At 39.9% G+C, this 22,176-nt stretch overlaps 1 protein-coding gene across 2 annotated transcripts; it reads right to left on the bottom strand.

Moving 5' to 3' along the window:
- Positions 1 to 480: 480 nt before the first annotated feature.
- Positions 481 to 15,468, bottom strand: LOC138602648 (nuclear GTPase SLIP-GC-like). 2 transcript variants are annotated; one of them, XM_069674156.1, is made up of 23 exons: positions 15,322 to 15,468; positions 13,882 to 13,957; positions 13,564 to 13,676; positions 13,350 to 13,373; positions 13,161 to 13,193; positions 12,764 to 12,794; positions 12,559 to 12,642; positions 11,784 to 11,877; positions 11,245 to 11,461; positions 10,873 to 11,094; positions 10,507 to 10,713; positions 10,209 to 10,384; positions 9,553 to 9,646; positions 9,381 to 9,468; positions 9,155 to 9,276; positions 5,519 to 5,692; positions 5,265 to 5,419; positions 4,036 to 4,153; positions 2,537 to 2,645; positions 2,307 to 2,440; positions 1,898 to 1,979; positions 692 to 801; positions 481 to 567 (listed from the first exon to the last, which is right to left on the bottom strand). In XM_069674156.1, the coding sequence occupies exons 2-23, from the start codon at positions 13,946 to 13,948 to the stop codon at positions 562 to 564; spliced, it is 2,460 nt and encodes an 819-aa protein (XP_069530257.1). In that variant the 5' UTR covers positions 13,949 to 13,957; positions 15,322 to 15,468; the 3' UTR covers positions 481 to 561. The 2 variants fall into 2 exon arrangements, with proteins under 2 accessions (XP_069530257.1, XP_069530258.1); XM_069674157.1 differs by having other exon boundaries at positions 13,161 to 13,190.
- Between the last annotated feature and the right edge of the window lie 6,708 nt (positions 15,469 to 22,176).

Below are 22,176 nucleotides of genomic sequence, written 5' to 3'. Positions count from 1 at the left end.
TCCATATCTATTTCTAATATATCACCACACAGATTTACCATTATAACACATTTAACAACAGTTTGGTCCTAAATGATTACAGAAAAATAGATCTCGATCACCCTAAAAGCCTAAAGTTTTATCAAATCAAACTAACAGATTATACTTTGATCAAGATTCAAGGTTTAATTTAATCACCCATAAAATCAGTAAAAATGCAGTGCATACATCCAAATCATCAAATACTAAACTCATATAATCAAAACACCCACAAAAAAAACATGAGCATATATTCAAGAAGAAGAATAAAACTGTTGAATCATTAAAGGAAAAAAAACCCTCCTCATGAAAACCATAACATCTCCGGTTAGAATCCGACTGGGGACCTTGGATGGTTGCCCCCACCCACCCCACATCATGAAATTCACATGAGTGAACTCGTAAAAACAACCCTCCAACAGAACAGAGATTACAACTTCACAAAAATGGATGAGACCAAATCCAGAGGCCTCTTGTTTCCTATCAGTGTGCCTGCTGGGACCCTCAGTGGTTAAAAAGGCCTCTGCTGTTTTTCTCCACCTATCAAAACTGACACATCCACCAGAGAGTTAAACAGCAAGCTTGTGACATTGAACGGTAATGACATGTCATATCACCCTTTCATCATCTGCTTGAATGCTCACTATCAACCATCAGTTTAACTAAAACGCACCTGTGCAGCTGACGGGCCGGTTTGATCAGCACTATTGCGATTAGAAGCATCATCAGTACTCTTCAGTACTTCATAGTACTTTGTCACCGTCTCAAGGTCCTCTTTCACATCTGAAAAAATGCACAATAGTTAAAGCTGCAAGCACCATAGGAATTGCCCTTGCATCTTTGTGCACTTAGTTGTGTGGCACAGCTTAGGAATAAGTACGTCACGCTGAACTCAAAACATTTCTCTGAATTTTCATGTTTTGGATTCCACAAAAAGGGTTAAATTTCACTTCCTGTTTCGTCTATGTGGTGCAAGAGAACACACACAAACACACACACACTAAACATCTTCGAAGGTGTATTATGTTCCTGTTACTTCCTCTTACAAGTTAGCATTTGACTGGATATGGCCTCATATTTGGGCTCACATCGTATCCTACCAATACATTGAACTGATGTGTGTGCCAGGTTTTGTGAGCTTTTAAGCTCTAGCAGCCTCTCAACACAACTTCCTGTTTCTCTGGCATCACATCAAATTCATTGCACCCCAAAGGACAGACCCTTCAATGTAAACTTTTAAAACTAAAGTTTTCATTATCAAGTCTTAGGGCTGATCACATATGAGGTGGATCTGCCCAACTGGCTGTAAGCGGCACATTAAAAACTAAAGCTCGTCATATCTTCTTGCTAGCAGCTAACACTATTTCTATGAATTTAAATAAGCAAGTAGAAGTCTTCAGGCCTGTCTTCAGGTCTGACATTAAACAGGAAATATGAGGCGAGAGAGCTTCCTGTCTCTTCCTGAGAAACCTCCAAATTCAACACACTGCCATGGCCACACCTTTTGATAGAAACTCAAAACTTGAACAGCTTGTAGCCGTTTTTTTCTACACTGGAACCACCTAGGAGGAGTTAGTTTAGGTATGACCTCTGTAATGGTCATAAATACACCATTATAAAATCAAAATGGATTAACTTCCCGGTGGTATCAGGGTTTGGGTACCACAGGCTTTTTTGTAGGACTGGACATGATAAACATGCAAACCAAATTTAGTACATGTAAGCTAAATCTGCTCGATGGTGTACTTCGAGGAAGTTTTGAGGGGACGCTGTGGAGCCAATTTTGTGCCTGACTCATATCAAATGCAAAATGTCTCCACTTCTGATGAGTTCTGTGCTTTGTGTATTAGCAAAAACAAATTTTAAACATTCCCTTTACCTGGAACTGATCTATCATCTGTATTGAGTGACAGCTCAATTGATTCCGACATTGTGTCCACCAGTGTGCTCCAGATGTCGTCCTAAATCAGCATCAAGATATTTAACATTTATTACCAACACATATAAACATTGTGTTCAAGATACTGGGCTCTCAGACAGCAGAAAACCCAAGTCTTTAATAGAAAAATAATCTTCTGTGTATTTCTGTCTTAATAATGAATAACAAAAGTTGCTTGTTTGTAACTGTTTTAGTTGAGATAGCCATTTTCAGAATGAAGCACATTCAGCTTGAATGTAGAAAAATCCTTCATGTAAATAATAACATAGAATCATGCATACAGTTTAAGATGTGCAACACATGTTTTACTACACTGTCATCTTATGATGTATTATGAAATGTGACAAACCTTCAAGATTCGCAGTTTTGACAACATAGCATTTTTAGCCTCCTCAAACATGGTGTCCTTGTTAGCATGTACATGCTGCTCAATTGTGTCCCTCATCTTTTCCAGTGAGCCCTTTCCTGTAAATGTTTTTGCTTCTACAATAAAACAGAAAAATGTTATAAATTAATGTAATGATGTGAAGTCATCTTAATATAGTGTCAGGTTTTATATGTCAAGATCTTTTATCTTACCATCATAGCATGTTTGCATGATTTCCTCGATTGTTGTGGTCAGGCTGCTGTAGATTTCTTTCTTACGCTGCCGGATGGTTTTGTCGAGTTTTGTCTTCAGTCTTTCTTCCTAAGAGAGAGGGAATAAACAACCTGTGTTGTTGAACATTTATGTCTGCATTGCTAACATGTACTATATTAAAGGCATCCTACATAAGCAATGTATGTTTTTTTTTTCTTCATTGTTAAATGTTCTTACAGTCTTAATTCCATACCTCACCCTGTTTTTGAGTCTCCCTTACCATGGGTCCGTTTCACAAAGCAGGTTCAACAAACTCTAAGTCTAACCCTGAACTCTGAGTTGATCTACTCCGATCAGCTGTTCTGGAACCGAAAACTCAGAGTTTCCTATCTCAGAGTTAGTTCAATCAACTCTGAGTAGGTTCAGCCGGAGTTAAGTGTGTGCACGCTGACTATAAAAAGCCAGCATTAATGGAGCCCCGATACCACGATTCACCATGGCAACGGTACACAAAAAGAGGTTCTCCTACGTCACACCAGTGGAGCTCGAAATCCTCACACGGACGTTCAGCGAATACGAGCATGTTTTTAGAAAAATAAAGTAACACGGCTGCAAATGCAAAAGAGAGAGAAGCGGCATGGGAAGAAACTGCTGCTCGAGTAAATTTGCAAGTTTGAACTGTTCTATTTATCTAATACTTAATCACGACCGGAAGCTAAAATGTATATTAATTTAGGAGCAATCCAGCAGGAGAAAAAAACGTACATGGAAGCAGTTAAAAATAAAATACCAGAACATCATTCAAAGGTAAGGCTCAGGCAGAACCGGCTCATAGCTGAACCTCACTTCAATCATATTTTAAATATTAAACTAATGAAATATCATTCAGTGGCTGTTTTAATGTGCATTAGCTTTATCCCTAACATGATGCTGACTTCACATACATTATAATTCATGTTGATTAAACTGAATTGTGTTAGTTAAAAAAATAATAATAATTCCAATAACTTACAGCGTCTTATTTGAGTGCTCTCTGCAGTGGTGGTGGAAAATCTACAAATGATGACTTTGACACAGATTTGTCTTTTGATTTTTTTTATCATAATTATAAAAGACTTTTGCAAAGGGGTCAGAGCACCACAGAGACACAACGTTTCTTCTTTTAATTCGGTAACCGCTCAAACACATGCGTGAGACGGGCTGAATGAATGAGGAAGTCGAATGAGGGTTTTATATTCTAGAGGGAGGAGACAGAGCGAAACTCTGAGTTTCCTGAAGAAAACCTGCTCGTGACCAGGTTAGGTTCACAGACACAGTTACCATAGTAACCAACTCAGAGTTAAAGTTACCTCTCTTTCTGAAATGGCGAACCCGAGGTTTTTCTCATTTCAGGGTTAACAAACTCTGGCTTTTCACTACACCCGCTTTCTGAAACAGACCCCAGGACAAACAGCTTGATACAAGACTATTGGATAAGATTGTACTATTCCCGTTTTACCTCCGTCCTGAGATATATCAGTTGCAGTTCCACATCTTTGTACTTTTCAATCAGCGTCTCCGTGTTCAGTGAAAAGGTATTGATGGCCCCGTTGAATGGTCCACACTTTGATTCATTTCTGAAACATGGTCACAAGTAAATGTTTCATTAAGCAAGAATTGCCGAGTTTCAAATTCAATAATTTCCTTTGTAGGTGGAGAAGTGGCAGCCATATGTAGTTCTAGCCTTACAATCAACCCGAGACCCTATAGCTCTTTTGAAAGAGTCCTTTTTAATTTTTCACATCCAGCTCTGAAAACGTTCTCTTCACCATGATCTTGGTTTCTGCCACTGAAAATGTCCTTGCCACTGTTGGGCTATGTTGCCAAGTGCTTGCTCATGCTGGACTTGTTTTGGGTCTTTTAAAATAAATAAACACATTATTAAATAAACAAAGTGTACAGTCTAGGCCTAGGGATGGGTACCGAACCCCGGTACTAAACAGGCCCCGGGGCTGAATTATGAAATACCGCAGTATTAATATACATCCGACGTTATTGGTTCTGCTTCCGGTATTGGACGAAATAAAAATCATGTTTATTATTGCTACAAAAACATGATCTTGCACTTTTAATCCCACCAACTGTTTCTAATTTGCAATAAGATTAAGACATTGGTCTATGACGCATATTCCAATCCAGAAGAATCTCTTTCGCGGAGCCTGTGTGTGAGGGGCGGGGGCAGCTCTCTCTCACACATGCTACACACATACACATGCGCGTGCACACAACAGATCCTGCTCGTTACGATACCGGAGAGAACTAAACATTCAAAAGTGTGGTTACACTTGACCAGAGTCGATGCCGACGATGCTCATTGCCACAAGGGCAACTACACTTTTGCTTGTAAGGGCGGAATCACGAGCAATCTGTCCAAACAGCTGTCTAAAGTGCAGCATCAGGCAGAGACATGCGCCAAACTTCTCACTGGAAGCTGTTACCCAGCAAACTTAGTACACGTGACAAACCGGGTAAGCCCCACCCAACGATACCCATCTCTATCTAGGCCTGCTCTTTTTGTAAAGTATCTTGAGGTTATGTATCGGTGCTATACAAATAACATTTATTGATGAATATATGTATTACATTACAATGACTTGCATTCATTTACTGCATTCAATTGTTTCATTAATATTGTATTCGACATAGTTCTTCAGAGAGTGTTCTTGTCCTAATTTAGTAATTTCTTACGGAAAGGTCTTCCTGAATTCCTCATCAATGCTGTCCGTCAGCCATGACGCTAATTTCACATTGAGGTTTAGTTGTTTCCCTTTTCCTGTTTTGGTGGCACCATTGTTTACAACTACACACTTCAATATCTTGTGAAAACCACGTCCTGTCCTCCTCTGAAACAAAAACACAATTAGAACATTTTTTAGACCATTACATTTTAATATGAGGAGCAAAATCAGTGGTTTTGGTGAAAAAATAAATTATTCAAGTACATGATTTAAGAAAGACTTCAAGGCACGTTCCCATGAACTTTGGGATTTTTCAACCCCCTCGATGAGGCAGTTCTCAAAAGCCTCTAAGGCCTTTTGGATGGGCTCCAATACTTTCTCAAGCCCATGCCTCAAGTTTTCTTCAAGCTCTGAGGACACATCTGCTTTTTCACCAGCCTGAAATCAAACAGAAAACAATCAGTATTTAAAACAATGAAACTTCTTCCTCATGAAATTCCTGGTCATATTTTAAACAGAACACAAATTAGACATATAATTGCATGTGTCGAAAGGTCATTTTTACCAAATTAGACAAACACAAGAAATACTATATTCTAAGAGACCATACACCTAAACTATGTGAGAGTAGAAACAGCAAATAAGGCAGTATGAAATACTATTCTTGCCATTGACACACCAAATTATGTTGTAACACAGACTTTCTTGAATCATTTAAAAAATAAATTGATCAACTTTGAGTAATTCCTGCTTCTAGAGCACCATGGAAGTAAGTTTGTATTACAACCAAAAAATGTACAAGGTATGGCCTATCATGGATCTGTGTACTGTTAAATACAAGGCAACCAAATTCTGTTTGTCAGGCATACGGTTATCCTTTACTGCTGTTATGCAGCATCTCTTAACAGCAAACATTCAAGGAATCTACCTTGATGGTAGTTTCTTTTGAGTTGGCACATAAACTGTTTCACTATTTCAAGAAGGCAATAGTAAGGACAAAGGGGATGAGGGAGAAGGAAATCGACGAACTGGTGGCAAGCACAAAGTGGCTTTGTAAGTGCTGGAGGAAAGCTGAGGTGTCAATAAAAGATGGTCCAAAAGCCCTCTGGAATTAGATCAGAGGAGGTTTGCTAACCTACAGAGGGTAGAATGCATCTGGCAACGGAGGAAAAGGAAAGAAACAGAGAGAGCAAACTTCTTTAGAAATCCCTTCTGATGCACATGGGCTCCTTGAGGAGAAAGCCAGTGGAATGCTGGAAGTGTCCAAAGAAGATCTAAAGAAACACATCCACAATCAATGCAACAACTCTGCAAGGAAGGAACCCCTTGGCCCACCAGAACCATCAGTCCTGTTTGATGCATCGCCCCCAACACTCAGTGAGGTGGTTCTATGTGCAAGATTGGCATCAGCACCAGGACCAAATACGATACCGTACAAGCTGTACAAAAACTGACCTGGAATGCTGGACCAAACTGAGCATTCTGAGTGGCAAGGGACAGTGGCAGTCTCCATTCCAAAGACGCAGAACTCAAAGACCTTCGACCAGTCCAGAAGTATAGCCCTACTGAACGTCAACGGGAAGAATATCTTCTCTGTGTTGGCAAGAAGGATGAACACCTACTGAGAGGAGAATAACTGTCAACACCAGCTGCCAGAAGACAGTTCTTGTTATTCATTGCATCTCCAATATTGGAATGTGTTCATTTATGGACTTTAAACTGACTTTTCAGATTGGCAGCTGAACTTCGAACTCAAACTCCCAGCAGCCTCTAGTATTTCACACCTTCACGTGAAAACCCCTCCCCCATGCTAGGTCTGTAAAACCTGAAGACAACCATTGCTTTTAGCTCAGTCTCAGACCCTCAGTCTGAGAAGCTCAGTCTCAGAGGCAGTCTCGGAAGCTCAGTCTCGGAAGCTCAGAGGCTCTCCACTGCCCTCCAAGATGGTTGGAGCTGCTGCCGCAGTTCCTTTCAAATCAATAGCTCTCATGGCTTGCTAACAGAGCAAAGCCTCAGCAGCGATGCGAGATCCTGCAGAAAAGATTACCAGTTTACTCAGCACGAACTAGTAACCATAGTTTAGCAGCAGCTAAAAGAGTCTGCCAGCTAACTTTCCAAGTAAGGGCAAAGGAGCAAGGAAGGACCCTCCAAGTGGACAACAATATGACGACTGCAACTTTCTTCACCAGAACCACTGCTCCCCCAGTCCGGTTGAGCAACAGGAACGTCAGTCTAACAACCTGCAATACAGCACAGCAATGCCTTTCCGTCCACAGTCTGGTAACGGTAACTGGTAACATCTGGGCAAAGCTAGAATAACTCACAGTACCGGCTAAGCAGGAATGTTTACTGTATTGTAATGTTATTGAGTTGATTTGTTACTGAGTTGTATTGTTGTAATGTCTGTTTAGTCAGGTATTGATTGTAGTCTAGGTTACTTATGCTTACACAAAGACATAGTCTGCATGCTAAATTAACTTCTCTCTTTTCTATCCCGGCACTCTTAAGACTTACACACATACAATATTTTGGACTGACCTTTTGACCAGACTAAACAGCCAGGAATAAAACCTCCCGGTTCTTTTTCTGGGTCTCGACCCATCCCATGTGCTTAGTGCACGTTGGTTGAGACAAAGGACAGTGTTCAGTGGCCATCTTTGAATCGGCCATTTTATGAGTTCTTGGTCTCCCCTATTTGCCACTAAAGCAATGTGGTCTCTTAATGGACACATTCTCCATTTTGATCTCTGCCTGTCCTGAGACAGACACACCTCTCTCTCTCTAATTATTTTTAATAATTGTTCATTTCTTTTGTAACTAACATCTTTTAATAGCCATTTTTAATACCTCCCTTTACTTAAGGAATCTGACTTAGAGGCATAGTCCGCTCCCAACACAGGGGTCCCAGGCTGTATAGAGCATGCTTCAATGATTTGGGAACAGATCCAGACCGCGAAAAGACATAAGAAATATATGCAAGTCACACCAGCTCATTGCCTTTGCACTGGACTTTTTCTACATCTCAGAAAACATCAAGACCATGGTTATGAGGTTTTTACAAGGCATGTGCATGTGCATGGACTGCAAAGGTTCACCATAGGATAGCAGCAGCTGGAAGGGGGGATAGCAATGGGATAATCCATCTTCCCAATCCTCTCGTTGGCAGCGTTTGAGGTCATCCTAATTGGAGCAAGGCAAGCGATAGGCAGAGACCAACTGCCAGCAGACATCCTCCGCTAAGAAGCTACATGGATGATATCAGGGGAAGCCAGTGGTCAATACCATCTGACACCAGATTTCCTGTGGACCTCAGACGGAAAATAAGCACTGCTGGTTGAGCTGGCAGTCCCATGGGAAGAGGGAAAGGAGGCAGCCCATGAAAGTAAGTGATTAAAATATGCTGACCTGGTTGCAGAGTGCAACGACGGCTCTGCTAAACCTAGCACCAAGGGCTCTGGGGAGCCAGACTGCACAAGGCAACCAGGGAGTTATCGGAGGACACAGAGAAGGTAAGCTTTTCGCTCTGGCAGAGAAGTTAGTTACAGGGAGTGTCAGGGAGACGTCCCTGTTCGCCTTCCTGCCACCAGGACATGTTTTTGCAAAACATCCATGAGCGATGGTCCCCAGCTGAAAACCCTGCAAGATGTCACAAGTGGAGGTGCGACAGGCCTAGAGCCTAGAAGGAAGACCACCTACCTGTTAACCTACCAGATTAAATTGATATAAAAGGTGAGGTACACCACATTGACTCTAATTTTGTAATGTGGCTTAACCAGTTTCACTGAATGGAAGTGTTACTTCTTGGGGTTACTTATTTGATAAGATTATCATTGTTTTCTGTCAATACTGAGGATGATTATGATACATAAAAACAATAAAAGTGTTTTTACTTTATCTTACCACTCCTCCACAGCTGGCCCCTTGAATTAGGGACAGAATCCCATGTGCTCCGGACACATAGTTTAATGTCTCTGAGTGGCAGTCATTGAGATTTTGCAGAAAATCCTGAAGTTTGGGGACTTCTGTATAAAAAATATGCAATATACATATTACATGATTACATTCACACTTCTAACATGTTTTGCATATTCTGTTATGCACAAAGTTACTCATGGGCTTCACCTACCAGTTTCATCTGGTTCCAGCCTTTTTTTCTTTCGAAACTCTTTGGAGCTCACTGTGAACACTTTGAAACATTCATCACTGAAATGTTTCTGAAAAAATGATGAGTGATTTTAAGGCAGGATTGCAGTGTCGGAGCAACTTTGTTTTAGATTTTCTCAGTTTACAAAACTCACCTTGACCTTGTTTAGTTTCCTGAATTCTCTCCTCACTACTTCCTTGGCTTCCATGTTCCTCTTAAAGATGGCAGCACGAACATGAGCTAGTGAACTGTAAGAAGAGATTAGTATCAAGCTGTATCTTACTCTGTATCTGAAGCCCCGAAACCTAAAATTTCGTAAGCTTGCAGTTGTCTTCTTTCTCTCAGAATAAAACAAAACATTTTGCAGACAAACATATGCACATAAAGTATACTGTATATTCATACCATGAATAACAGTCAATTTTAAGTCACACAATTAGCATTGTCCTTGTTTGTTGGTTTACAAGACCTGCATGACTAATTGCCCTTCACATAAGCTTAATATTAGTAGATTCAAATGAGACATGACATTTATAGATTATAACAATCTTAATTAGAGCCAGAGGGCAGATGGCAGGAAATGGAGAGTAGAGATACATGCTGTGGTTTGGAGCATCTTTTCTTAAGACCAAAATGGACACAATGGCCTTCACTTCGTCTTGTTGTTCAAAATCAAGGCAAGGCACACAGTTTAAAGCCTGTTTGTGACTTCTTTCTTCCATATTTGCTTGTGTGTACTCCTCTTGAGCTCTTGGCTACAAAATTCATCAGGGTATAGTTCTATTTCTAATGTTTCAAAAAATCACTTACAGATCATCTGATTCTTCAATAATATCAGACTTGGTGCAGATAAAGTGAATTTGCTGACACTGGCCACCGTTTCCCATCAGGCTGCCGGCACTTTCCAGAATCTCCCATGGTTCTTTCTCTGCTGCTGCTCTATTAATGTCAGTCACAATCCACACAGTGGAACAGCTTTCAACAACCTAGAGGGATTTAATCCAAGTTAATTGTAAGTAACTATATATCAGTTTTTGTAATAAAATGTTACACTTTTAAGACAAGATAATAAATGATAATAATACAGCAATGCATTTAAATGACTTACCCCTTTCCACATTTTATCTCTGCTTTTGTTGCGGTCCCCACTTCCAGGTAAATCCACAAGTGTGACATGCTGGAGAAAGTCATTATTTGGCACCCTGACAATCACACACTTCACCAGGGGCCAAAACCACCTGTTTACCTCTTTTCCTTCTTTGTTTTTTGAGCCACTTCTTGTGTATTTGACAAGTGTTGCAGACAGTTCTCTGGCCTGCCATTAATAAAAAGATTCAGGATTTAGTTTAAATTCCCCATGATATGAAAAAAAATCCTGATTGGAATTTGACAAGCAATTAAAATCATCAAATCATTTATGTATACATACTTACAAGAATATATACAAGAATTATAACATAGATGAATTCCTTACTGTGTCACAGGTCAGGGTCTTCTTATTGGAATTGATAAATCCTGGAATTTCTCTAAAATGTCTGTCATTCATGAGATTTTCTTGGGAACTGTTTCTCCATTCTTCTCCATACAGCGCTGACAGCATTTCAACACCAGCTGCATAATCATCGGCATCTTGCTTGTCACGGTCTGCATCATTCACGGTGAAAGTTAACAAGAACCACAAATCCTCCCTCCATTCCTAAAAGAAATGAAATAATTATCTTGTAACTTGGTTTAATTGAATAGAATGAAATAATCGGAGGAAGCAATGTAGTCAGCACCTGTATATTAGCTGCTACATCATAACTTTTTAAAAAGTGTCAAATATTCACATTGAGCTGGTTTTTACCTCTTTTGTGATGAATTGAATCTCTGCCTCATACTTCAGGCTCTTCATGTTAGCCTCCACTTTAATCATGACTGTGGTACATGCACTGACACTTCCTGAGGGCAGCAGATCCTTCTCTCCAATGATAGCATTTATTAAAGAGCTCTTTCCAGACCCTGTTTTACCAAAGACACCGACCAGCTCCCTCTTTTCTGTCTCCAAATCACCCATTTTTTCCCTGTTGTACAAGTGTTTAAATTTGTGTTAAATGATTCGTTTGGAAAATATAACAATGAAAGAATGTGTTAAGACATCTGCCTAAGAACAGCCAACTCAAGCTTTTTTTATAAAGCAGTTGTAATCAATATTTCCTTACTAAAAGCTCTAATGACTGCTTGTTTTTATCATCAGTGCCACTTGTGGCCACAGCAGGGACCTGATTCTAACATGCAATACATTAAACTAAGAGCAAAATTTAAGAGTCTACTTTAGAGACCAGATGTGAATCTCTTCCTAAAACTGACCCCTAAAACAAATATAATATAAAATGTATTTCTTACTTCAGAAAAGCATTGAGCTTTGTGTTGTCTCTGTGCTGGAGTTTGAAATGGACACCTGTCATGATGTTTTTCACTTCAGACAGCATGAATTTTTCTGTTGGAGTAAAAGTAAAGAAAAACGTTTATCAGTTCGGTGCCATGTTATATAAACAAAGAGGAAAAGAATGAGATGCTTCAAAGTCAATAAAGGACGCCTCAGAGAGTTTGATCAGGCTTTTACAGCCACTTGCCACAGGATGAAAACTTTGTCTGGGTTTAAAACATCATCTGGCCCTGTTTAAACAATCCAATGTGCACCCCAATCTAAAAACACACCCTTTAAATCGCAGGAAAATACTGCTACATAAACTTTAAACCAGTCTATGGTGCAGTTGTTTCCTGTGTCCTCAATACAATAATCACCACTCTGCCTGGCTGCACGTCACTTTAAGACCACCATTTTAAGGCCAATGGGCACACAGGTTGGCACCAGTATATTTGCTTATTAAAAAACGTGGGCGTGAAAATGACAACTGCATTTGTAGGAAACTAGCAATGAAACGTATACGTACGTGGGGTGTAAGACAGCGGCCGATGTTTCAGTCCATAGCCAAGTTATTTACTTAATATTGGAAGCATGAATATTGTTGCTATGGTGTGTTACTAAGTAAACCACGAAAATTGGTTTAATGTACAAACATGGCACACAAAATAATAGCTGGTGACTTTTTTGAAAGTTTTGCTGGAAGTAAGAAAGTATTTTTTGTGGTTATTTTTTTTTTTAAATAACAAATACCTGAGTATGTGGTGTCACGTTGTCGTTTCTTAGCTGGTGATTGCATTCTGCTGGACTCCTCCTGAAGCTCCAATCTTCTCTTTACTAATAATAACAAAAGAACTCACAATAATAAAACATGGTCTCAATTGTTTTGTCAAAGCAAGATATTCTTGCTATAAAAACATCAATCATCACCAAACAATAAATAAGATTTGTATCTTACCTTTTTCACTTGTGTCACTGGTGGCCAAAACCTGAGGATGAACAATGTACATTTGAATCTTCGAACTTTGTTTTATCAAGAAACTTTTTTCACTCAGGCATTAGCCTAAAACAGGATAGGACAGGCTTGAAAATTTGCACGTGCCTTTGCATGCATTTCCATCACAGATGATGCACATTCTTGCAAAGCCCTTGGACGTGGAGTCCATTAAAAGGCTTGCAAGTGATAAAACAACAAGGTCCCCAGTCAACAACAAGGTGATCCAGTCAGACAAATCTTTAGTCAAAGATGGAAGATTTTTCTCAGGACACTCAGTAATTCTATTGCATATTTATGGATAATAGAGGTATGTCCAGAGATAAGATGCCAGGGAAATGTATCCTTTTTTTATCCCTACCTGAATAGAATCAGCTGTTTCTTCATGTTCCTGCTGACAGTGAAAATAAAAGTATGAGTCTAAGAGCAGAGCCATGCAACATTTTCAGCATACATTGAAAATAAATTCTGCATGACTTTAATAGACGTTATGGATTTCCCATATGACAAAACTGTATCCTACTTACAAGAGCAGAAAAATAATTGTTACCTGATTTGTTGCATTTTGTTCCCCCTAGCGTGAAAGGAAAAAGTTGAAAATCCAAAATTATTAAAAGAATTTTTAGAAAAAGTCTTTTTAGTGAGTCTTTGGTTTTATAATCCTTTATCTGTTGTCCTCAAAACAGAGGTTTATACTCATCTGTTATAATCGCGTGGATCTACACAAAGGAAAATGGTGAAACCAAACACATGCAGAGTAATACCTTTAGCAACTTGAGTCTCTTCTTGAATTTTGCCCTTGGTCCAACTAGAGTGATCAAGTTATCGATGTCTTGGTTATCGAGATCGTAAAGATTTTCCTCATCAATTTCTTGCACTGTTACAAGAAAGACAATTCACATTAATCTTTGTTCTGCAAAAATGAAAAAAAAATTGGAAATGCTGGATGTCTGTCAAGTGTAAATCAACATTATATTGCAGAGCCATGTTGCAGCACTTTTATATTACTATTAGATATGCTTCAATGTTTCAATATTGGTAGGAAATTACCTGTGCCAATCAAAAAAACAGTAATACTTTACCTCGAAATCTTTCTATCCATTTGCTGAGACCCCATTCTGTTAATTTTTCACGAACAAAATCATCCATGACTGGAAACTGCAAGATAATCACATAATTATATTTTAATCAGTTTTAACAACTTGACATATTTCAGACAGTTATTCTAAATCACATTTAATTAAAGGGGTTAGGAACAGATAATAGCAGATGCAAGAAAAGGTTGCTAGAATTATCAGTCAGGACACAAGTTCCACCTCAAATAACTGACTATCTAGATTTCCTGTCTGGTGTGAAAAGGACGAGCATGATTTCAACTCTCACGTTGCCTGTGAGAAATACTCCGGCTAATATGCAGTTCAACCTGCAAACATAAACATAGTACACATAGGGAGGATATCCTTTTGTGTGTCGGATGTGAGATCGTACCTACAAAACACACTCGTCGGGTACTGGAAATATGGCCTCCTCAGAAAGCTGCCCGGCGCAGACTTCGAACACCAAACATCACGACCAACTGTTCTTGCTGGCCCAAGAATAAGTAATCTACAGGTGCCTTCATAAAAGAAGACAAAACTTTTGCACTTCATCGCTTTATATGACTACTGCAACTTGAAGTTTTATTTACCCTACTAATAAAAAAATCCTTTAATTTTAAAAGGACAATTTCAGACAAAGGTTTTTTGATCATTTAACATTGCACCAACAGTGAACATAAACTACACTGAAATATTTCATCCGATTAAAAAGATGTAGTAAAAGATGCTTTTTGCTTTTTTAATGTAAATGAAAAAAGATAACCATCACGGTTAGAGTTCAAACAAAAAGGAAGAGGACCCAGGTGCAGACTTGATTTATTAAATAAAACAAAGGACAAAAAAAACCTGTCAAGGCAAAAGAACAAAAGGGCTTACTTAAAGAGTCCAGGTTACCACATCCAAAAAAAGGTTGAACTTAAAGTCCAAGAAATAAAAAAAGGAGAAGAAACAGAGAAAAAAGTATATCCACACTGGGAACTCGGTTTCAGGACGAAAGACGACAGTTTCACAGGTAGACGTCAATGAACCAGCAAAGAAAGGGGAAGGCAAAGGGACAGGTGAGACTAATCAAACACAGGGGAAAACAACGAGGGCGCAGCACACAGTCACAAAGGCAGGAAGTGAAACAAAGGCTGAGTAAAATGAGTAAATCATGACGGCAACTAAAACAAATACAAAACTAAGCAATGAAAACCTACAACCTGAAATTTCATAGGATCTTAAATAGTAGTTCCTTTACTCTTCAACACTTCCTTCAAATCAGTTACCTTTCACGTTTTTGGTGCAGATTGGTGCAGATTTAAAATCTACTTTTCAAAGCTGATAAATTAAGAAATGGTTAATAAATACAAAACAGCACAGTAGCTTAATTTCCTTACTGCTAGTGTTCAGTAACATATTCAGATGAGAATGGATTGCATTCACCTTATTGTGTGTTCCTCCTTAGTGCACGAACATGACTCCTGTGCTGCTTGATCCAACTTGAAATCTTTTTTATATTGTCTCCACCCACGGTCAGCATTCCTTTACTGTTCCCTGCTAAAAGTCCTGAGGCTGGATTATCACGTGATGTTACTTAGCAAACACCACACCTTACACAACTAAAACACTCCTCGTGTGTGAGTGTGTGTGTGTGTGTGTTTAACAATCTTAAAATATTAACTAGCAAGTTGAACACATTTCATTATCACAAGTTGATTAAATATATATTTAATGGACACTTGTTGTGTTGTGAAGCATATGACAAATAAACTCAAACTGGTTCTACCGCACTGTTGACACAATACATAGGCTAACGCAGCATGAAAAACGGGCACACTCCCCCTGCTTCAACCTGTCCCTTTTCAAAAAGCCAGATGAAGAAAGAACTGAGGAGGATCAAGGTCAGGAAGGCTGCAGGCCCAGATGGCATCAGCTCCAGGCTCCTCAAATCCTGTGCAGATTAGCTGTGTGGTATTATGGAGCACATGTTCAACATGAGCCTGAAGCTGGGGAGAGTACCACAGTTGTGGAAGACATCCTGCGTGGTACCAGTGCCGAAAAATTTCGCACCCCAAAGACCTCAACCACTACAGGCCGGTGGCACTGACATTGCACCTGATGGAGATCCCGGAGAGGTTGGCCCTTTGCCATCTTCGCCCCCTGGTGAGCTCATCAATGGACCCATTGCAGTTCGCCTATCAGCCAGGCATCAGGCTTGATGATGTGGTCATCTACCTCCTACATAGATCTCTCTCTCACCTGGAGATGACTGGGAGCACTGTGAGAATTATGTTTCTTGATTTCTCAAGTGCTTTTAACACCATACAGCCCACGCTTCTGAGGGACAAGCTGGAGCACACAGCAGTCTCCCACCACACAACCAACTGCCACCTACAGAAGTTCTTCGACGACTCCGCCATCGTAGGCCTCATCACTGATGGGGACGATTGGAAGTACAGGGAACTGACACAGGACTTTGTGGACTGGTGCCGGCAGAACTGCCTCCAGTTAAATGCGGGGAAAACCAGAGAACTGGTGGTGGACTGTCACAGGCACAAACCGTCTCCTCCCACACAACATCTAGGGAATGGACATTGAAATTGTGGACTCATACAAGTACCTGGGTGTTTACCTGAACAATAAATTGGAATAGACAGATCACACCAATGTTCTTTATGAGAAAGGTCAGAGCAGACTACATCTGCTGAGGAGACTCAGTTCCTTTGGAGTGCAGGGAGCTCTCCTGAGGACCTTTTATGACTCTGTGGTGGCATCAGCCATTTCCTATGGAGTGGCACAGCAACGCTACAGCGGCAGACAGGAGGAGACTAAAACTGGTGAAGAAGGCCAGCTCTGTTTTGGGCTGCCCCCTTGACCCTGTGGAGATGGTGGGAGACAGGAGGATGATGACAAGGCTAGCATCTCTCATGGAGAACATTTCCCACCCCCTGCATGGCATTGTAACAGCCCTGGGCAGCTCCTCCAGCCACAGGCTGCTTCACACGCGGTGTATGACAAGAGATACCACAAGATATACAAATAAAAACACACATACAAACTGAAAATAATTTCTGTTCTGTTCTGTTCAATACATACAGTAATGTGCAAAAGTTTTAGGCAGGCGTGAAAAAATGCTGTAAACCAGGAATGCTTTCAAAAATGGGAGTGTTAATAGCTTATTTTCATCAATAAACAAAATGCAGTGAATGAACAAAAGAGAAATCCAAATCAAATCAGTATTTGGTGTGACCACCCTTTGCCTTCAAAACAGCATCAATTCTTCTAGGTACACTTGCACAATTTTTTAAGGAACTGGGCTGGTACGTTGTTCGAAGCATCTCGTAGAACTAACCACAGACCTTCTGTGGTTGTAGGCTTCCTCAAATCCTTGTGTCTCTTCATGTAATCCCAGACAGACTCAATCATGTTGAGATCAGGGCTCTGTGGGGGCCATACCATCACTTCCAGGACTTCTTGTTCTTCTTTACGCTGAAGATAGTTCTTAATGACATTGGCTGTATGTTTGGGGTCATTATCCTGCTGCAGAATACATTTGGGGCCAATCATACGCCTCCCTGATGGTATTGCATGATGGAAAAGTATCTGCCTGTATTTCTCAGCATTGAGGAGACCCTTAATACTGACCAAATCTCCAACTCCATTTGCAGAAATGAAGGCCCAAACTTGCAAGGAACCTCCACCATTCTTCACTGTTGCTTGCAGACACTCATTATTGTACCGCTCTCCAACCCTTCGGCAAACAAACTGCCTTCTGCTACAGCCAAATAATTCAAATTTTGACTCATCAGTCCAGAGCACCCGCTGCCATTTTTCTGCACCCCAGTTCCTATGTTTTCGTGCATAGTTGAGTCGCTTGGCCTTGTTTCCATGTCGGAGGTGTGGCTTTTTGGCTGCAACTCTTCCATGAAGACCACTTTTGGCCAGGCTTCTCCGGACAGTAGATGGGTGTACCTGGGTCCAACTGGTTTCTGCCAGTTCTGAGCTGATGGCACTGCGGGACATCTTCTGATTTCGAAGGGAAATAAGCTTGACGTGTTTTTCATCTGCTGCACTAAGTTTCCTTGGCTGACCACTGCGTCTACGATCCTCAACATTGCCCATTTCTTTGTGCTTCTTCAAAAGAGCTTGAACAGCACATCTTGAAACCCCAGTCTGCTTTGAAATCTTTGTCTGGGAAAGACGTTCTGTCTACCTTGTGTCTTGCCTCACCTTGGTTTCAGTTAATGACTGTGTTTAAACCTACATGTGAATGATGATCATTAGCACCTGTTTGGTATAATTGGTTGATCATACACCTGACTATAATCCTACTAAATTCCTGACTTTGTGCAAGTGTACCGATAAGAATTGATGCTGGTTTGAAAGCAAAGGGTAGTAACACCAAATATCGATTTGATTTAGTTTATTTCGTTCGCTCACTTATCATTTTGTAAATTGATAAAAATAAACAATTATTCTTTTTTTAAAAGCATTCTTAATTTACAGCATTTTTTCACACCTGCCTTTTGCACAGTACTGTATATATTTAAAAAAGCATGCGCAATAATACTTGCAATGTGTAATTCCAAGTCAAACCATTTTGTGCACTGTGTTGTATTTTCTGTAAAACTGAAAATGTTTCAGAATTGTTTAATATCTATTTTGCACTGTGTGCTTCTTGTCTTTCCTATTTGCTGTGGTGTAACACTGAAAATGTCCCAATTGTGGGATCAATAAAGGTTTATCTATTCTATATCTTTAATTTTTTGGTTTGACGGTATCTCACATTGCTTTAAGGCTTTGTGCTGCTCAGCTGTCAGCATGCTCAATAAAATGTAAGCACACAAGCAGTTGTGTGTTTGTGTTGCATACATGTAGACACACACATTTACAATTTCTTGTGTGCTTTCCCTCATATAAACACCAGAGGGCAGTAGAAGTCAATTGTTTGCTGAAGAGATGTTCTGATTTTTACCGTGTGAATGTAACATTTGAACACAGAGGATTCAGTGATTACAGATATGGTAATGTCCAAAAACATTAATGTCAACATCTGTACTGAAAGACAACTGAAGTCTCTTTTTTTCTCCTCCTCTTTCTGCCTTTTAATTCAAAATTCGAAACTGTGTTAAACAGCTGGCCAACTCTGAGTTTTCAATTAGATTGTCTGGGATTTATCAAAAGAACAGCTGTGTGGTGAACAGACTGGAAGAGGTCTTGATGCCTGGAGCAGAGAGCTCAGTACTACAAGTTATTTCTTATTTACAAAAAAAAGTCAAGCATACCTTTGAATGTAAATCTTGCTCTGTGTTTTTTTAAATGCTGCGTCAGCATTGAGATAAGGCAGTTTTTGTAGTTCTTAATATTTCAGTTAATGTGGTAAGGGCACATTATTTAAGATAAAATGAGGCAATAGTTAGTTGTGTTATATATTGTTTTAGGTACACATAAGTGCTGAGCCTGCAAGGACACCCAGTTGCAGTGCTAAAGAAGTTGTTATACATAAACATAACTGCTCACAAAACGTTGTACACAAAGAACTCTGCCTTATGTATCATAATATATTCAGCAACAACAAATGTTGTCTTTCGATAACAGCTCAAACTAATTTGTAAGTCTTTCATATTTCATCAAAAAAGCCTAAAAATCATAATGAAATGAACACCACAATATAAAATGCACTCAATAATTAATCTCACCTAAATTACATCCTGTCCTATGTACATCCTTTTTCTCATTTTTCTTAGCAGACGGCAATTTAGTTGGAACGAATCAACCAATTGCACACCGTGACAAAATCCCAAATGCACATAAAGTACTGTGAAGTTTAGCCTTGCTTAGCCAGAATACAGAAGCTCAATGTGTTTTTAAAATTTAATTCAACACCTGTATGCTCTAATGCTGTTAAAAAATGCCTAAACTCCTAAATATGACCCTAAAGTCACGACCTCTTTAACACTTTGTCCGTTACAAGTAACATAAAGATTGGTTTATTTTCCAAGCTACTGTATTGGACTCCATTGTATGTAACTCACTGTACCAAACATACTGGCATCAAAATGTATGTTTGGTTGACTGTAAATGAGCTTCCCTGTTCAGCCGCTTCTAGTGCCAAGGTCAGCTGACAAGACCTTTCCATGAACCTGCTTGGTGGAGACAGCATCACCCAGTCTCTATGGAACAACAAACCATCCCAGACCCGGCCAAACAACAGTCCCTTCAAGACATCGTCCCTCGAGACAGACTGGCAGTCACACTGGGTCTTGAGCAGGCCTGACCAGGTGTGCCCCGCCTGCCCCTGCACAACAGCTCTTTTATTGGCACTTATTTACTTCAATTTCCCTCATTCCCTGGTCTATATATGACGCCATGCTTATGCAAAAGGGGGATTTTCCTGTTGACAGGTTAATTCTCATCATCAGTAGAGACATTAGTGGTCACCTTGACTCTGTGGATGTGAGAATGAATAGACAATAAAAACCATTGCCATTATTAGGAATCAATGGGTCTGGGGCTGTCTCACACTTTACACTTTACCATGTGTGGAGATGGTCTGGAGCCGTTAGGCATGATGGGGATTATTTTATCTGAATAAGCTGCTATTGTGGGCTCTATCGAGAAATAAAGCGGCGTGGAGTTGGGCTCCGTCAGTGTGGATCTAGTAGAGCGCATACTGATGCATTGTTTTAAAACCAAACAAACAATAACAGCACTATGCATTGTATTTGCATAAATAAACACTAAAATAAATAAACTAAATAAATATTAATATAATTAAATATATATATGTAAACATACGAAAACCATCAAATGTGTTTTCACATTAAAGATGGCAGATGCACCATGTGGCCTTCATCAACCTCGGGAAGCCAGGCCTCTCAACGATTTCAAATGGCATCATGTCCATTGCAATGTCATATGAAATACATATGAAATGGCTGCAGTGAGGTGTTGTGCATTTTTTGATTTGGGTAATATGTTAAATAGTAAATGGACTGTACACATATAACGCTTTTCTAGTCTTTGCGACCACTCAAAGCAGCTTTCACACTAAAAGTCACATTCACCTATTCACACACACATTCATACACTGATGGCTGCTACCTAAACTACCCAACTGTCAATCAGTCATCACATTCTTACCAGATGGCTATGCCACCGGGAGCAATTTGGGGTTCAGTGTCTTTCCCAAGTACACTTGCACATGTAGACTGAGGGAGCTGGGGATTGAACCTCCCACCTTCCGATTGAAAGAAGACCGACTCCTGTCTGGCAGCCCGTCTCTGAAATGCCTGCTGGAGTGCCTTTGTCACTGCTGATGAGGGACCAGGTCCAGGGCCCACTCTGTAAACAAAGGAATCGCAAATCTATTTTTATTATTAATATTATGATTATTATTAGTGTTGTAGTTGTTTTTTTTTAATTATTCTCTCACACAGTCTATCTTCTGTGTTGCATTTGAGTTTATGCACAGCATGCATGACACCATGCACAGCACAATTAACATCAATAAAAATATAATCTGTACAGTGATAGTAATTGCAATGAGCCCAAAAATCGACATACTGATAAATACAGGAGTCTTATAGGAGTTATAACAACTAATTCAATGCCGATTTATAATGAACAAAATATGTTGGTGACTGATTAAACTACGGGTTATCGTGTGCAATGGCTGAATAGAGTCTGCAACAGACATACGACGCATACAGCAGCAAGACAATTAGAAGCAAAGACGTTCAGTTTCACTTTCGCTTCAGTTTACATGATTGACAAGCTATCAGCAAGTTAGTCGGACACCATAACATTTTCCGGCACTCCTAAAACTCACATCATGCATCTGTCTAAAAGTTAACTTACCTTGCATTCGCTATAAAGCAGTGGATGGTGGTCTCGAAGATGAGTCCGCATATTTGAAGTGTTGCCCCCTTTCGCAGCGATCTTTTTTCTGCATTTTCTGCAGGCAGGGTAACAATCTTTGATTAAGTTTCCCTCAGCATCCTTATGAAATCTAAAATATGACCACACCTCGGATTAAATCTTGTTGGAAGGCTGAAAAATCTCCTCTGCTGGTGCACTGTCACTGCCTTTCGCCATGTTGTCACTGCAAACAAACCCACATTGCATGCTGCGCCTGCGCTTAAGCTGCATTCCCGACAACTGGGAACTCGAGAACTTCCCAGTAGAAATTTCCGACTTCTGATGGTGAAGTCGGGGTAGATGAATCTGCTCCGAGTTCACAAATAGGAACTCCGACTTTGAATGGCGTTCCAAAGCAACTTTTCTAGTCGGAGGTCA

This window comes from Semicossyphus pulcher, unplaced genomic scaffold (assembly GCF_022749685.1).
Source record: "Semicossyphus pulcher isolate SPU_LCO1_2020_fin unplaced genomic scaffold, fSemPul1.0.p SCAF_23, whole genome shotgun sequence".
In the NCBI taxonomy this organism is placed as follows: Eukaryota; Metazoa; Chordata; class Actinopteri; order Labriformes; family Labridae; genus Semicossyphus; species Semicossyphus pulcher.
Note: the sequence above shows the minus strand (reverse complement) of the source record. Positions and strands in the feature narration are given on the sequence as shown.

What these genes read in the sequence shown, in the direction of transcription:
- LOC138602648 (XM_069674156.1), bottom strand. Translation starts at nt 13,948, where the DNA reads ATGGATGATTTTGTTCGTGAAAAATTAACAGAATGGGGTCTCAGCAAA. An exon ending in CAGTGACACAAGTGAAAAAG is followed by an intron (nt 12,643 to 12,763) that starts GTAAGATACAAA and finishes TGTTATTATTAG; the next exon opens with TAAAGAGAAGATTGGAGCTT. An exon ending in ATTGAAGAATCAGATGATCT is followed by an intron (nt 9,647 to 10,208) that starts GTAAGTGATTTT and finishes CTCTTCTTACAG; the next exon opens with TTCACTAGCTCATGTTCGTG.